Source organism: Rhinolophus hipposideros (assembly GCF_964194185.1).
Source record: "Rhinolophus hipposideros genome assembly, chromosome: 1".
Taxonomy (NCBI): Eukaryota; Metazoa; Chordata; class Mammalia; order Chiroptera; family Rhinolophidae; genus Rhinolophus; species Rhinolophus hipposideros.
The window spans coordinates 53,121,308-53,139,071 of record NC_138047.1 but is presented as its reverse complement, the minus strand read 5'-3'; the positions used below and the strand labels follow the sequence as shown (position 1 = coordinate 53,139,071).

The following is a 17,764-nucleotide window of genomic DNA, read 5'->3' as shown; positions in this document are numbered from 1 at the left end:
ACATTTCAGGGTATCCTTTGTTGACACTGGTACTATTTTATGTACCAGTCAGGAATAAAAATCCAAACCTTGCTATTTTGAGATTTCTCATAATCTTCCAATTTAACAGTCTGTTTTGAATTTCACATCAATTTTGAATTCAAGCTCAGGGGAGTTAACACTTCAAGTATTATTAGGCTCTTTTCATTTCTGATTTTATCTGGTTGCTGGAGATAAATTCATCATCACTGTACTGGCAGAAGGGCATCTGGTCTGCTTGCTATCTGAATTTGTTGCTGGAAGGTCCACTGTTGGTACAACTTGCAATCTATTGTCTCAGTCAAAATGTGATTGATTTCCCTTTGCCCTTACCTCAGAACATATAGATGTTAGTATCCTCTCAAAAGAATCCTGTATCCAACCAGTAGGTATGGTTCATACTACAGCCTCTGCCATGAGTTTCCCTCACTCTGTATTGAATAAGTCCCTGGAAAGCAATTGGACTCTTACTGTGAACCAAATTTACATACCACTTAAGGAATTCTGTATTTCCTTGGGTCCACTGTAGTCAAGGAATATCTAGGAGCGGGAGTGGTTATCAATGTTGTCTGGTTCTCTCCATTTAAACATGTTATGCTGCCACTTCTACTTGATTGTAGTTGCTTATGTTAGGCAAACTTCCCGGTGGGAAGCAGGGCACAAACCATAAGCTCTATTTTTTTAATTCTGAAGTCTTCCTGATTGTATCTGTCCCTTATCTGTTAGGGTTTCAACCCTGAGGAGGGCCAGGAAATACACGTCTCAATTCATGGACTCTTTCCCTCTCTTGCAATAGCATAGAGACTGTCTCCATATTCTTGTAATAATTTCATTCTCAGGCAAGTTCACTCCATATGGGGCCAAAGGCCATACACAAACTTTTTGCTCTTTCTCAACAGTGCTAGCCAAAATGATGATTGCCTCTGATAGGCTTCATTTTATTAACCTGCCCATTTCTGAACCAATCATTATAATTGAGGAACAGACTACTTTGGCCTGTTTCATGGACCCACCCTGTGGTATGGGAGTCAGGACCAGGCAAAGCATGGTTGCTCCTGGGAAAGAATGGTAGGTCTACGTTAAAGTCTCATCTCAGTGACTTAACTCAAAAGAATCATGCGAACTCTAACACAAGTATTCCTAATAGGCAGGCAGCTATCCTCCAAGTGGATTTAGGAAACCGGAGTCTGTCCACATTGTGGCTTCACGATCTTCAACACATGGCTTCCAATACAAAAGTGCTCATCTGCCTGAAGTTGGTGGGGGATGGGCAGATCTTGGAGGACTTTTCATGTGATGTTTTTATGGAGCAGAGCACAATAGGAGAACATCACTTCTACTCATATTCCATTAGTTAGAGCCTAAATGGCACATGTAACAAATAAGCCTAATTGCAAGGGAGGTGCGGAAATATAATGTGTGCCCAGAAAAAAAACATCTAGTGTGTGCAAGAGTCCATTATTGCCACTAGATGTGTTTTTACCTCTTCCTGCACATAGAACACAACCTACTCCAATGGAGACAACATAGAGTTCTGTCCAATGACAAAGTCAGGCTTAAAGTCTAGATTTTAGGTAATGTGCAAGCTTCTTCATTAGGTCCAGGTGCAACCTATGAACTAAAAAGGCAAGTTCTCTCTAATATCACCCTATGTCCCAGCAAACCCAATGTATAGGGAAGATTAGGGATAGATAGCTACAAATACTTGCATTAAGAGAAAAATGTGAGACACTAGGGAGTATGACTGCATAACAATGAAATACTGCACAGGCATTTTGTGGTCCATCTCCCTCACCCAAAAGTGGAGGAAGTTTTGATGAGATCTCGATCTAGTCTTTGGGAGGGACTCCCTTGTCCTTCGTCTTCTGTATGGCCCAATACCAGACTCTGAAATGTTCTATGTCCATCATTCTCCATGGCAACATCTTATGTAGGCATTGGGGAGCTGTAAAGCTAATTTATGCCCTATTTTCTGCTTATGCAAGTTTGGGGTTGAACACTTGCCTTACTGTTTTAACACCTGAACAATATTTGAACCAGGCTCATTATTTTATTAGTAACAGAATTCCTTCAAAAATTTAGTCTTATGATCTGTTTGTTTCCAATAACTAATCCCAAACTTCTTTCTTACATAATTGTCAAACATAAATTACTTCTTTCCCTCCTTGCCCTCATGTCAGTTTCTCTAAAACTTCATCCCAACCACCTTGAAGCCATGTTAAAATAATGGCTTTGGAAGGGAAGGCCAAAGCCTTTATCTGATCTTCATCTTCATTCTAGGACTAAATCTTAAAGGAACTATACTCCAGGCCTCTTCCAGTTTCATTTTATCATTCAAAGTCTTGAAAAAGTCAGCTTTTCTACTCCTTCCAAATATTCTTATGCACTTTCATTTCTGCAATTATTTCCAGAGCTTATCTCTTTAGTAAAATCTTTCTGAAAGTAAAATGTAAAATTCCACATATACTATTGATTTTTTGAACTATTTCCTGAGAGCTACAGTCTCAATAGATAGGTGATACCAGTTTTAATTATCTTGGGTAAGTTTTACCAATTATTTTGCTACTGCAAAACATGGGTCTTTCTTCCAGCCTCTGGTATCAGTTTCTCCAATATCTGCTGTATCATCACTAAGCCAATACATTATTTTAGGTTACTGTCTTAGCAGTACCCAACTTCTGGGACCAATTTCTGGATTAGTTATGGTCATTCTAGCTCCTGCAACAAATTCTCAAATTTCAATTTTCTCCCCTACAAGAAGTCCAAAACGAAGTGTTTCTAATTTGGAGGGGACTGTCTTCCAAGTAGTGCTTTAGCCTCTCATGCTCCTTCTCTCTTCTGGCTCTGGCCTCTCCAACACATAGTTTTCAAGGTTGCTCTGCTCACTCACTTCAAGCTGATGGAAAAAGACTAAGGGAAATTGGGAGGACTTCAGTAAGCCTGGAAATTAGTACATCATGCCCATTCATATTTCATTGAGTAAAAGTGAATCAAATGGCCACAACTAACTGCAAAGTAAATTGGGAAATTTAGTCTAGCTGTATGTACAGGAAGAATAAATCAAGTTTCATGAATGGCTGGTGAAGTCTCTGTCACAAGTTCCTAAAAAAAGAAAAAAAAGCTAGACAAAAATAACAGAAAGTCACTCCATTCTAATAGGTTTGATCTTAACCTATTAAAAAGAGTAAAAAAGAATTCATCTTCTTCTAAATAATGAGATTATTTTAAAGATTTTGGTAGTGTAATAGGTATAGAAGTCAGACTGCAGAGGGTTAATGAGTGAAATTCAGACAACAAAGATATTAAATGTAGATTACTCTTTAAAGCTTGATTGTGAAGGAAATAGAGTGGAACCAGAAATGTGGAAGATTAAAGACAGAAAAGATAATAAATGGCAGAGAAAGAGGAGAATGGAACTAAGATATAGATGAATAATTCATCTTGTTTAAGAGCGAAGAGCGCCTCATTCCTCTGATACTGGAGAAAAGAGCCAGAAGTATCTAAGTTTCTAGCACTTGGAAAATTGAAGGAGTTTATGTCTAATACCATTAATTTTCTTGTGACGTTTGAAGGAGTCACATAACGAAATGTGGCTGGAATGTAAAGACTGCAAAAAGTATTCTGGTGGTAAGGAAGGCAAAGGTGCTGAAGGATATGCAAAGTATAAGGGGGAGGAATACAGCTGAGGTTATAGAACCGAAATCTGCAGTGGTAAGATACACAGTGTAGTGTACATTCTCCATAGGAACTCAGCAACCACTGTAGGAGGAACAGGCAGACGGTTAGTACTTTGTTGTGTAAATTTACTATGGCACTTGTGACACTGTAAAGCTTCTGGAAGGAGAGACTTTTGATTTCCTAAACTATGCACACAGTAGGCACATGATAAATTTTTGCTTGAATAAACTAATTCAGTCATTGCCAATTCTGACAACAATACTCTGCAGAATACTGGCAACTGCCCACATTTCACATGGTATGCCAATGCTAAAAAGGAATAAAAAAAGGCTAAAAAACTTCAAGCACACGCAGCTAAACTTAGCACTTTTAAAATGGCAACTATGTCAGCTGAGACATACTTTTTATCTTGTGCCAGTACATCTGCCTTTGATGTTTGCTCCATTTTCCTGATGCCACTGTGCTCATGTTGGACCAGAAAAGGATAATTCTGAGTTTAATAAGTTACGCTACTATTTCAAAAGTCCTGTAAGTTCTTTAGCCACCTCCGATAACCTCATCACTCCGCATCACAATATTCTTTCCAAGAGGTACATAGACAAGGTTGGTTATTTATGATGCTCATTTCACAGATAAAAGCTATGCTGGTGAAGAGCGGGAAGAACTAAACCAGGGTCACTCGATGAATCGTCTGCAAAATCTGGCACAGATCCCGTTTCCTTCTTCCCTGTGGAAACTTGAGAATTGTAGTGATCGGACATCACCTAATCCAACTCCTTCATGATACACAAGTGCAAACAGGTTCAAGAAGTCTACGCCGCAAGACTTAAACTAGGAAGAGGGGCTCTGTCCCTTACACCAGGCCATCTCTCAAGATCCAAAGCCCTAACTCACAATTTGGCAGTGGAAAAAAAAAAATGGCCAGGAATAAAACTACGTACAACTGTGCAGAATGCGGCCCCACGTCCCGGCTCTCGCAGCCCCGGCCTCCGGCTGCCAAAGTGTCTGGGCCGCGCTTCCGCACTGGCTTCCACCCGGGGAAGGGCCGCTTCGCCCCAGCCTCCCCGCCCGCCTGTCCCACGCACCGCAGCTCGGGCCGCCCGCGGGGGCCCAGGACGAGCCTTCGAAACCTCTTTCGTCTTTCAGTCACCCGCGCGCCACCGCTACGGCGACGGCTGATGGCGTCATCGGCACTTCCGCCTGCGGCTGCGTCCTGGTCAGAGGCGAGGAAGGAAGAAGGGAGCGCTGAAGGACTGTGAGTGGGAGAAGTAGCGAGGAAAGAGCAGAAATCGGGGCGCTCGTGGGCGCTGCAGCAGTAAGCGCGGCCCTGCTCCGTGCCCGCCGGAGCGCTATCGGAAGTCGCCCGAGGCACACGTCCCTCGCCTGTCCGTAGTCTTCCCTCCTCTGGGTCCCGCGACGCCCCGGTCTTCCTCTACGTCTCACCCCCCTCTTTGCTCCCTCACGCTCCCCCCCTTTCCCTCCCATCGCCGGGCTCCCCGCCCTTAGTATCGCGAGACGAGGTGAGAGCTGGTGGAGCAGCGGCGGCGGCGGCGGCAGTAGAGGTGACCGAGGCGGTGGCGGCGGAGGCGGCACCGAGCGCTGTGTTGGCCCCGGTGCGGCCGAAGTCGCGGTAGAGCGTAGCCCCCACGCCCCTCCCCCGCCCGCGCCCCCCCTCTTTCCCTGGGGATGGAGAAGGCGACGGTTCCGGTGGCGGCGGCGGCGGCTGAGGGAGAAGGGAGCCCCCCGGCGGCGGCGGCTGTGGCGGGCCCCCCCGCGGCGGCGGCGGCGGCGGCGGAGGTCGGCAGCAGCGTTGGAAGCGGCGGCGGGTCTCGGTCGGCCTCGTCTCCTCGCGGAATGGTGCGAGTCTGCGACCTGCTCCTGAAGAAGAAGCCGCCGCCGCCGCCGCAGCAGCAACACCACCACAAGGCCAAGCGTAACCGGACTTGCCGACCCCCCAGCAGCAGCGAAAGCAGCAGCGACAGCGACAACAGCGGCGGCGGTGGAGGCGGCGGCGGTGGCGGCGGCGGCGGCGGCACCAGCAGCAACAACAGCGAGGAAGAAGAGGACGACGACGACGAGGAAGAGGAGGTTTCTGAGGCAAGGGCCTGCTTTAAAGGAAGGAGGGAGGCAGGAGCTGTAAAGGGTCGGGGCCGAAGCTGGGAGGGCGCTTGCGGCGGGACACACTCGTGCGGGTTGCTCTGGCTTAGGGGCCAGGCTTCCACAGCCCTCTTTCTTTCCCCGGCCGGAGTCGTGAGGTGTGGGGCTGTGGGGGAGGGTGGCTGACACGTGGGGGTGGGAGGACTCCAGAGTCCACAGAGTTGGTGAACAACACGTTACCCGGGGATGGAGGGAATTGGTTAGATGCCCGACTCGCGCACCCGGTGGGTCCGCCTGGGGCCAGTAGGGTCGTCTTGTTTGTCGGGCGGGGCGGGACCAAAGCGGGAGGGGTGCGGTAATAGGTAGAGGAGTCTCTTGGGGAACAAGTAGGAAGTTGGTGAAATTCTCCCAATCGGGAGTTTCGAGGAGCACTTTTGAGGGGACGGAAGGGTTGTTTGTAATGGACTTGGACCTAAATATCTGTATGTGAGAGACACGTGAGAAGCTGTACTTTTCCATACTGTTGTGCTGCAGGTTTTTTTCACAACTATGTTGTGGAGTAACCTTCACTTCCTCCGTGTTTCAAGGATTTTGAATGAACTGATCTTATATCCATATGCATTTATATAAAACTCCGTGGAGAAAGAATATGTTTGATCCTTACGTGTACATTCACATACATCTTTCAATGCTGCCTCAGTGAGGAAGAATTAATTATGTTAGGCCCTGTTTTCCAGATGATAGGAGGCAGCTGAAGCGTCTACTTGGAGCCAGGCTTGGTTACGTTGAGTTGGAATAGGAAGGCCTCTCGGTTTGTCCTAGTGATCTGGTTTCATAACTGTTTATAATTTTTCCTGGGTCCACAGACAGGCGGCGTTGCAGGACCTTGTTCTTGAAAGAAGGCCATAGAACCCAAAAAGCTCAGTAAAATGTACCATGTTCACAACAAACTAAGAGTTAGCCTTGCTAGTTACCAGCTTTTTTGCAACGCTCTTGTCCACTCTGAAATGGAAGCTAGAAAATTTTGATCTGAAGGAAGAAGTTGTAACTTAAGGCAGCAGAAGGAAAACAGCTTTAAGGCTGATTATACATTTAGTTATAAGAGAGAAAACAGAATTATCTAGAAGTACCACTTGTCATTTTTTCTCTTCCACAAACAGAGCTTAACTTGATGCAATTCTGGTTTTTTGAAAATTGCATTATTGAATCTTGGGTTCTGTTCAAATAGATAAATGCCTTTTAAAGAGTTTGAAACTTGTCTATTAGTAGAAGACCAGATTTTTATCTCAGATTGGATGGAGGTAGAAATGTAATAGTTCAAGCACGTGTACCAAAAAGACGGACACTCCTTGCTGTTCCATTAACCTATTGAACTCTGTGGATAGGTTCGGGTTGATAGATTTTGTATTGACCTAGTTGGACATTTCAGGGTAATGTGTTGCTCAGGCTGCATTTGAAACAATGAAGAGAAGGATGTGATGGGATCCTTATTTTCAATAAAATTTGTTATGGTAGTTGGAATCACTCAGTTGTATGATTCTTCACAGAGATGAGAAACATTTTGTAGATAATTTAGTCCGATTTTATTTTAAACATGAGGAAAACAAGGCTTAGAGGAAACTGGTTGTGGTGAGTAGTAGCAAAAGTAGAAATCAAAGTTTTCTAATGGTTCAGACCAGTACACTTCTTATGACAATTTATTTCCTTGTATTCCCCTTCTGATCTCTTTCAAAAAATAGGCAGTGAATTGCAAGGTAACACAGTCACACAGGTATGGGCAAAATACCGATATTTTATTAAGATTTTAAGCTCTAGTTTGGAACTCAACTTCACTGTATTATTTGCTGGAATATTATGCTGTAAACTTCACATACCTAGGTAGTTTTTGTCCATTGGATTTTGGCCTGATAAGGAAAGCTGCTAGTAATTTTTTATATCATGTAGAAGAATACCCTTAAGTTTGAAGGTGTGTTAATTTGGGGAGTCAGGTTTGTTTTCCTTGAAAAACAGGAGTGGTGTATGTTTAATACACTAGGGTTGTGTTTGTTGTTAATATACTTTGTTTTCTACACAGTGGTGTAAACAGTGGGTTTGTCATTTGTTAAGACGAGTCAAAACAAATACGTGTAAGAAAGTATAAACATTAAAAATAAATCTGTACAGGTACATAATGAGGGATGAACAGATACAAAGGAGTACTGTAGTATGTCTCTACACATGCCTCCATCCTTGACCAAAATAAAGAAATAAACCTCATGGTCATTGTACATTATAAGCTAAATGGATGAGTTGTGCAATGTTTTTCACTTCATAACCATTTTATTGACATGTAAGCAGAAGTTTACATTTTTAGAACTGGGGAATCTTGTGGCTAATACTCATTGTTTTTAAGTCATCTTTCTAATTCATTATGTTATTGGTTACACAGTGGAATATGTGGATAACATGATCCTTGAAAATATCCTTCCTTCCAATAAAAATCATCAAAAGGTTAAAAAGGAATATGAAAGGTTATGGTTTTGAGGTACTTAACCTGAAAAAGTGGCGGATAATTTAACAACAGTATATACATTTGCTATGAAGAAACTCTAGCTGGATATTCTCTACATCTGCTGAAAGAGGAAAAGTCGGAAGGAAAGGAGATTCAATTTAAACAAGAGCTTTATTTGAATGTTGAAGAACAAGAATCTACTTATTAAACGCTAGAGTAAGTTATTGAGAATTGGATTTTCTCTTCAGTATTTCAGAATAGAATAATCATGTTTTAGATAATTTGTGTAAATTTGGATATGCCTGGAAACAAAAGTAAAGAACAAGAGATCTCTCCTTCCCTCTCAACCCCCCCCCCCACAACCAATTTGACATAAAACCTTAGATCAAAAATGGAAAAATGTATGATTATCTTGTCTTTTGGTGGGTGACCAATTCCTAACAGCTTTTATGTTAGAAAATACATTTCTATTTTCCATATTGCTGTGATCCACTTCTTTTCACATTAGTGGACTAAATTAAATTGCTTACTCGCATCTTACACAGGAAAATGTTGAAATTGCAAGAGTTCGTACTCCATTTCAGAAATAACATTACATTTTACAGAATGCATTTTTAAATGTAATTGAATTGTATCAGTGTTTGCTAAAGCAGAATTCAAAGGGAAAAAAAATTGTTATTAAGATCACACTCATGTTCAAAAGTAACATTTTTCTGTATTAGAAATATAATAAATATGGTAGAAGTTCATCAGAATTCCATCTATTTTTATAGGTAACTAAAGGTTTTAAGTTTAAGAGACAAACCCAGTGAAGAGATTTAGATGAGGGAAACCAGCAAATAAATTAGTACTGGCTCACTTTTGAAAGGATTTGGGAGAATGTTTATTGATATGAAAGACGTAGGGCTGAGAATGAGGGAGAAAGGAAAATTATTTCAGAAGTAAATTGTCCTCCAGTTCACTTCCAGATCTTTTATTGTTTTGTTTTTTAATGGAAAAATGCCATCTAAGTTCCTCTGTTGTAATGGTAGAATCCCAGATTAACCCAGAGAAGCTTACTTGTTTCTCATTTTCATTTCTTAATTGGTGAAGCAGTATTTGTATATTAGATATTAAACTCTGAAGCAATAGTTCTGTCATAATTATCTTGTCTCGTATTCTGCCTAAGCACAGTATGTGATAAACATTTTTCAGTGAATAACTAGTACCTAGGGAGCATCCAGAATTTATTTAGGAAACCAAGAGAAGGAATAGTTTGTTCCTTTTTGGATCCAGGGCTGCTGAATAGCTGAAGTTTGGATTTCAACATCTTTCAGTTACTTAATTCTTTTAGTGATGGTGACCTTCTATAGGTACTAGAGGGAAAGCCAGTTAAATAAATAGACATTGATTATTGAAAGTCTTGATACGTACTTTAAGCCTTCCAGATTTACATTTTAAAGACAATAAAAACTATTACTTATTCAGTGCCTACGTGTGTGTCAAGAGCATGGACTAGCTTGTATTCAAATCTTTGATCCATCATCAGTCACTAGCTTTGTGATCTTGGGCAAGTTACTTAACCTCTCTCCACCTCAGTTTTCTCATATGTAAGTGGTGATAATAGTAGGTTCTACCTTATAGCATGATTATGAGAATTAAATGAGTTAATACAGTTTTCATGTATTCTCATTTTATTTTCACCATAATCTTATGATATAATTGTCATCATATTTGTTTCATTCAATAAATATTTGGAGTTTGAAAATGCTTGGCATTTTGCTGTACTGGGTAAGCAATGGTGAGCAAAACTGTTTTAAGACATACTGATTTGAAAATGCACCAATGATTAAAGGTTTGGGGAGGTATGAGAGTGCAATTAAATGATTAAATGTATACCTGAATAATTTCAGAAGTACACAAATGTGGGGAGGGGATATTATTTGTTTTAGAGGTAAAGATACTGGCTTAGAAGGGTTTTAGGTTACTTCATTAGTGTCACATACCTAGTAAGCAGCATAATGGGGCTTAACCTGTCTGTTGGATTCAAAGCCTGTTCATTCATTCACTTATTCACTCACTCATTCACGTGCTGTTTTATGTTGTATGATGTTAATTGCAACATCTCTGATGTTGGCATTTCAGATGGTGTTAAAACAAATTAGTGTAAAGGAAGATACTTTTGGCAGGGGGGCCACCAGTTGAAGGCAAGTTGGCTATCCCAAGCTTTTCTTAACTTTTTTTGGTCTGAAAAACTCATTGAAAAAAAGAAATACAAAGAAGTACAGATAAATATATCCATATTCCCACCATCTAGAATTAAGAATTGTTAACAAAATGAAACTTTATAGTGAAAACTACCCTCTCTAGATGCAGTCTATTGTTTCTCCTTGCCTCTGAAGATTTTTATACTTTTCAAGGTTTTATTCCTTTGTTAAGCTAAAAATACTTTCTTTTTAAATAGGAGTTAGCTTGGGATCTTAATAGGCTGTGAATACCGTGAAATTAAACACAAAATTTTATTGAAGGTGCTTATAAGTTTTTTTCTTTCTCCCCTCCCCCATAGTATGTGTGCAAAGCTTCCATTAGAGATCTGTGACACCTCCTCCCTTCCTCCCACGATGTTATTTTGAAACATTCTCACTGCATTGGTGGTGGGGAATCAGGCAGGCATTTATCTGGATAGTTTGGAATTGGGAAACTGCTTCTAACTGAGGTAATGTGGTAACAAAGAAGGCCTATGTGTTGTGAAGTAGTGGGGGGTCCAAGATTTAGCTGTTCTTTCTGGTGCTATACCTACTCTGTCTACTCTTAAATTCTCATATTTTGCCTTTTAATTGATGAGGCAGTTTTCATCTAGTCTACCACGCACTGTCAGATCTGGAGACAGAAACCTTATCTTATACAGCTTCATATCTCGTACTGCACAGTACCATCTGTATTCTTTTAAGTTTTACCTCTGCTAGGTTTTCATGAAGTCAGATCTCTGAAGTAAAAGTAGTTCATAAATATTTCTTCTTTAGGCATTTACTCTGGAAGTATTTGGGACCTTAAGTCTTTAAGGTATCAGAATTTGGTTGCAACTATTTATGGTGGACCCCTGTCAAATGTTTTTAATTGTACTCAATTATTCAATTTAGTCATCGATAAAACTCATCAGCCTAATTGGAGTTAGTATTGTAAAAGTTTTGAATAATCATCAAAGCAGCAGATTTTGGCTCTCAGAAATTCACTAGACTGCTCTAGACTGCTACTAGCATCCAGTTGACTAGGAGGTTGTTTTTTTGTTTTTTTTGTTTAAGCCTTTGAGGCAGTGTATTTGCATTTATAACAGTAATTTATCCTGCATTTTTATAAAAATAATTTAGTGGGTTAGGTAATTTGGATGTAATGAACTTATAATTTTTCCATACTTGACCATGGGTGAAAAGGAATTTTCACTTCATGAAATGGTATATGAAGTAGTGTCTGCTAGTACCATTTATGTTTTTGTTAGGACCAATAGGGGGCACCAATATCCTTGGCAGCCTGTGCCAAATCTGACTAACTTCGTTCAACTTTTACATTTTGGAATCAAGTCATTAGGGAATTGAAGGTGATAGGTAAGTATGAATACCCTTTCCGTCCCTGGAACTTTGCATTTCTTGTAGAGTTATGCTTCTCCACTTGTTACCCAGAAGCAAAATGCCCTTCCTGACTTAGGGTGTTTAACTTCTTAACCTTATTCTTGTCTTTAGAAACTATTCTTGTCCAGTGATGAGGGGAAGTGGAATTGTGGAGCAGTATAGATATTATTTGTCCTGATTTATAATTTGGGATTTTAATTATTGAAAAGCAATATGTTGGATTTTATTTTCCCCCAAAATGCTATGAAACTCGAAATTAACATAGATCTAATTATTGAAAGCAAAACTTAGTTGCCTCCTGTCATCCTACAGAACCCATAAACATTACCTGGTCTGTTACAGAATTGACATTTTAAATTTACTTCTGGATGAGACTGGAGACCAAAGAGGGTCAGGTGTAAAAAAAAAAAAAAAAAGTAAGATTACAGTACTTTAGAAATCCCTTTTGGAGCCAATATTATTTAGTGTCTTTATAAAACAGTTTTAATACCGTATATGCTGAAATCTCTCCAAGTGTGCAGATAGACGATAGTGAACTGTGCTGATGGGAGTGGACAGCAAATTGTTAGATTGGAAAACGTAAAATAGGTTTTTTGAGTCATGGGAAAAAATGTGCTTTTGAGGGTAAATGGTCTGACACAAAGCATGCTTTTTCAGAAAAAAGTTCAGCATAATGTTAAACAAGATTAAAGTATTGGAGATAACCAAAATCATAATTCTCATTTAAATAATGCTATGATACAGCTATACAAAAATAGATTATGTATATTTCTGCCTGCTGTACTATGAAAATGATCACTAAAACTAGGAGCGCTCTAGAGAGGGATAGTTTAAAAATGATTGGAAGGTTTGGGATGGAAGCTGTGATCAAGGAGGACTGCAGCTTATACTTAATTATATTCTTATTACTTTGTAATTAATGTTCAAATTAACCAGTTACGCAAACTGAATTATAATATGGAGAAAAACATGAGGAATATTAATGTTATTTCAATTTTGAAACTAAGTAAACTCATTTCTCCTTTCCTGAGATTATTTGAAATTAAAGACTAGACAAATTTATGAAACCAGTCTATAGCTATGCATCTGTATTTCAGTAGGGCAGATCCACCCCCCCACCTTCCCCGAACTATCATTTGGCTTCATTTAATCCTTTACTTTTTTTATACCCCCACCCCTCAAAAGAGAAAGGAACAAAAGAAAAAAAAGTAAAGTGAAGAAATAAAAAAACTGTTCTAAAATTAATTCTTGGTCTATGTTTGTCCTCCTGTATTGGCTTTTAATTAAAGAACCTTTGATTGAGAAATATTTCAGAGAGGTCTGTGGAACAATTGGTTTCATCAGTTTTGAATTTGGAATAAATAACATGGAGTTCTATTTTCCTATCCCTGTTTCCTATCACCCTAAATATGAAATCTGAGAAGAAAAGGAAGTCTTCCTTTTTGTGTTACACTTGGTCTATTTTCAGTTCAGTCTTTGACTCCATCATTATCTCTTTCCTTTTCTATGCTGTGGTTCCCTCTTATTTTTCATATGAAGTTAATAACAAGAATAGCCTCTGTGTACCTCTTATTAGTGCGAGATGCAGTATAGGAGCTAATTCTTTTACTTGGCAAACATTTATTGAGTATCTCCTATATGTGCCTGTTTTCATTACATAATAATCTCAATCATTTCACTCAGTGAATATGAAGAAGTTAAGTTAGCCGTATTTAAAATCATAGCTGTATGTGTTGAGTTAAATGATTTTATACAAGTGGTAGTTAGTAAAATGTTGAACGAACTTACATACGTGAAAATTTAGCACAGTGATGGAATTCTGTTTTTTATGATTTTTAGAAGATAAGTGTCGTTATTAGTATACTTTTCTAACTAAATTTAAAAAGGAAACGTAGGAAATGTAGGAACGTAGGAAAATCACTTAGGGATTAAGAGGGATTTGAAAAAACTGAGAATGGTATTCCTAGCTTTATAAAATTTAAATCTTGTTGAGATGGAATTAATAATAATTTAGAACTATGAAGGTGATTTTAATCCTGTATGATTACCTTATTTGGGAGTCTATGTTAGTTTTTAGAGTAACTTTGTGCCTTTAGAATTGGTCTCATTATAGGGATTGTTTTGTTTCTGGTTTTGAATACTGGTAGGGTAGACTACATCTTTTATGAGTGTCTTTTTGGAATAATCACTTATTTTTGGTATTTTTTTTTTAGATGAGGTCTGTATGTGATATTTTTCTACAGTGTCCTTGACAGCTAAATTACACCAAAGAATCATCCATTCTAATTTTACCCTGAAGATTTTGTAGTAAGACTAGATAGAGGTAACTACTAGCTATATTTGTATACTTGTGGTTGCTGCAGGTAGAGATCTGTTAATAGATGAGAAATTGAGTTACAGGACAGTAGTAGGGTGCAGTGTTAAGTATCAACTTAAATTTTAAATATAGTTTATAATTAAATATTATCAGTTTATCATACATATTTATAGAAACATATACATATTTGTGAAAATTGGGCAAAATCAAAAGGTCTAAAGAATGCAAAAATCACCTGATTATCCTACTCTCCAGAATTAATCATTATTATTTGAAATTGTCTGTTCATTCTTTTCTCTTGGTGTATGTTCATTAAATTATCTTTCACACAGAGCAGAGCTGTAACTTAGAAATTTTGTCTGCTAAAAGTTTCATTGATGAGCATTCTTAAAATATATCAATTGAAGAGATGAATTTTCAGATGATTGTATGTTTATTTAACTGTAAAAACAAATTAATGCATCCATGCTTTGTTCTCATTTTTTATGAATGTTCTATAGTATGAAGATGCATAATTTACTTGATCTTTTATGTTGGTAGAGATTTAGATTGTTTTCAGTATGTTGCTATTGAACATGTAATACTGAAATGAATATCTTTTACAGTATTTTGAGTATAAATATTTATTTGGGGTGGATTCCTCCTGGAAATGGAATTACTGGGCCAGAAGTTACGCACTTGTTAAATTTGGTTAAGACTTCCAAGTTGTACTTGCCGTCAACAGAATGCTATTGGGTATGGTCACTCTTAGTTTTTAAAATCTTTAAAGCGAAAGATTGTGTTTTGTTATTGTTTTCATTTTTCTGATTACTATTAAGTAAATTTTGATGTCTATTTTTCATTTGGATTTCTTTTGAAAATTTACTGTTTTATCCTTTACTTATTCTACCAGAGTTGTCTTTTTCTTAGTGATTTGTTGGTACTATTTATATTTATGGATAATAATCTATTATAGTATTATTTGTTACACAGATTCTCTGTTTACGGTATTTTCACAATGTAGAAAAATGTTTTATTTTTGTATAGTAAAATGAATTATTCTTCTATGACTTTTTCAACCCAGTATTTTTTTTTAAAGTTCTTAGAAATATGTTTTCCAAAGATACATGGCTATCTTTTTGGATGTAGTAATTTAATTGTTGTGAAAATTTCTTATTTACACTTTTCAGTAGCGTTTGACTTTGTTGATCACTTGCTGCCTCTTAAAAAGTGTTACTCTTTGCTTATGTAATACCACCATCTCCTGTTGGTTAATACCTAGTTTCTTTTTGTTGGTCTTCTTGTTTCCTCCTACTCCTCTCATGATACATCCTTTGATCATTCAGTACGTCTCTTGCTCAGTCCTGGACCCTTTTCTGTCTTGTAGCTGGTCTCACTTCCTAGGTAATTTTATGTAGTTCTTTGTCTTTATATACGCATACACCAACGACACTCAAGTGTGTATCTTCAGTTTAAACCTTTCTTCTTTCTTCTTGAGTACCAGTATGAACCTCTGGCCACCCAATATTTGTACAATCCTTTCTTCCAACATAATCCTCTTCCTCAAGAAAATCAATCCGAAGCCCTCTCCAGTTACTCATGTAGCTCAAAGTGAGGGATATCTACATAATACTTTCCCTTTTAATTCAGTCCAGTAATCTGTAAAATAATAAACAACGTATCTGTCTTTTGCCCAACCCATTGTACAGTGGTGAATAGGATAATCATAATAAAAGCTTCATTGGAGAAGGGAAGAAAAAGAAGTAGACAGCAGTCATTGGTCCATATTAATAATGAGATCTTTCTGTGTAGAAACTCTGCACCTGCAACTATGAATATGTAAATTCCTTGGTTAAACTGATTTTGCTCAAGAGGGGAATGCCCTTTTGAACATTGTGTGTACCCTTGGCTTTGTTCTTAGGTGATTCTTACTTGTTTGCTGTCTTCTTTTGCCACATCTGAAGTATTATAGTAGGTGTTTGAGAATATGTCATCCCTAAGACTTGTACATTTGTAGCTTCCTACCAGTTGGTATAGATTTAGGGACTGGAGGGTTGTTTAAGTTCAATCACAGGTTTTTATAGGCCAATAATATAGTTTGGTGGTAAAATTCTTTCTAAAGCTTTGTAGATTTCTATTGTCTGTACCATGTGACATTAACTACAGCAGAAGATCTCTTTTAGTCATAATTTTTGAAAACCTACTCATTCTCTTACTGGTCTCCATGCTAGGCCTGTTTCTCTCTCCCTGCTTTATCTGGTTATCTTGGAGGAATCTGAAATAATAGGTTTGGAAGATGTATCAGGTAGGGTTTATATGTAGGAGCAGAGTTAAATAGGAGATTAATATATAATATAAAGTTAGATATATATTAAGAGATTTATTATAAGGAATTGGCTTACATAGTTCTTTGGGGATAACTAAGAAAGTCCAAAATTTTGTAAAAGGAAGAGCTCTGGCGGGATGGAACCCATGGGATTATGCTGAAGCTGTTCTCCATAGACAGTCGGGAAAGGAAGACAATTGTACAATGAAGGGAGAACAATTGTAGACTCATCTGGTGTTTGGAATCTCGTTTGCCAGGAAGAACCCATTCTCTTAAAAGTTCACTGGACAGGTCAGGCTCACTAAGGATGATTACCCTAGGTTAAAGTCAACTGATTAGGGACTTTAATTACATCTGCAAAATCCCCCCCACAGCAGCACTTAGATTAGTGTTTGACTAATTGACAGAAGGTATTTACAAAATGGCTGCTGCCCTCCCTTCCTCTTAGTTTAGCCGTAGCCAAGTTGACACATTAAAAAAAAAAAAAAAAAATCACAGATGGGGAAAGCAACACTCCTAACCTGATCTTTGTTACTGTCTGGCAAAGAACCCTTGAGATGACAGAGTTATTTCATTGTGTTTGGAGCGCAGAAGCAGCTGCCTTTCACCACCTGAGGGGTCCCAGTTATTGGCTCTTACAGGTCAGGGTTTGCTACTGGTGGCATTGTTTTTATGTCTATCATCTCTGCTTGCAAAGAACCTTATTCTTAGTTGAGTTGATCTTTCTGGTTTTTCTTTAAATAGCCAATACGCATTAGTATTCTGAGGTTTTCTAGCTGCTTTGCTTAGAACTATATACTTGGTAGTCATATGATGTGCCCTCCCTGTTACTGCAGGTAAGAATTTTATTAAATGGTTTGCTACTGCATAAGAGAGGTCATTAACTTTCTAGCCTGAGATGTATTTCTTTGCTGGCTGTTCTCCAAGCCTTATCGGAGTTTTTAGGGATTTGTTATGGCAGCACTCTGGTTCTAAGTTACTATATTAGTTAAGATACAGGATGGATTGTTTGAACAAAGAGACTCCAAAACACATGTGGTTCAAGCAAGGTAAGTTATGTGATACTCTGGGGATATAGTCCTCAGGTCATGTGTAGGTCTAAGTTTCTACTGTTTTCTTACACCATCCTTTAACCTGCGCTGTCCAGTGTGGTAGCCACTAGCCTCATATAGCTAATAAGCACTTATTTGATTTTAATTAAATAGTCACATGTGGCTAGTGACCACCATATTGGAGAGCACAAATATAGAACA

The 17,764-nt window shown here is 38.6% G+C and overlaps 2 protein-coding genes across 6 annotated transcripts in view; one reads left to right on the top strand and one right to left on the bottom strand.

Annotated features, from left to right (window-relative positions):
• The window catches only part of ALB (albumin), a gene marked incomplete at its 5' end in the record, with an annotated part of 106,385 nt that extends 101,239 nt beyond the window's left edge, over positions 1–5,146 (bottom strand). For 2 of the 5 annotated variants that reach the window (XM_081054600.1, XM_081054601.1), the window contains one exon: positions 4,782–5,146. Of the gene's footprint in view, positions 1–4,637 lie in introns of all 5 variants that reach the window. The other 3 variants (XM_081054598.1, XM_081054599.1, XM_081054597.1) reach the window with 3 other exon arrangements.
• Positions 5,147–5,239: 93 nt separating this feature from the next.
• ANKRD17 (ankyrin repeat domain 17) overlaps positions 5,240–17,764 on the top strand; it is a 151,227-nt gene continuing 138,702 nt past the window's right edge. The window contains 1 exon segment of the mRNA XM_081054581.1: positions 5,240–5,793. Coding sequence (XP_080910707.1) covers positions 5,383–5,793 — 411 coding nt within the window. The 5' untranslated portion in view covers positions 5,240–5,382.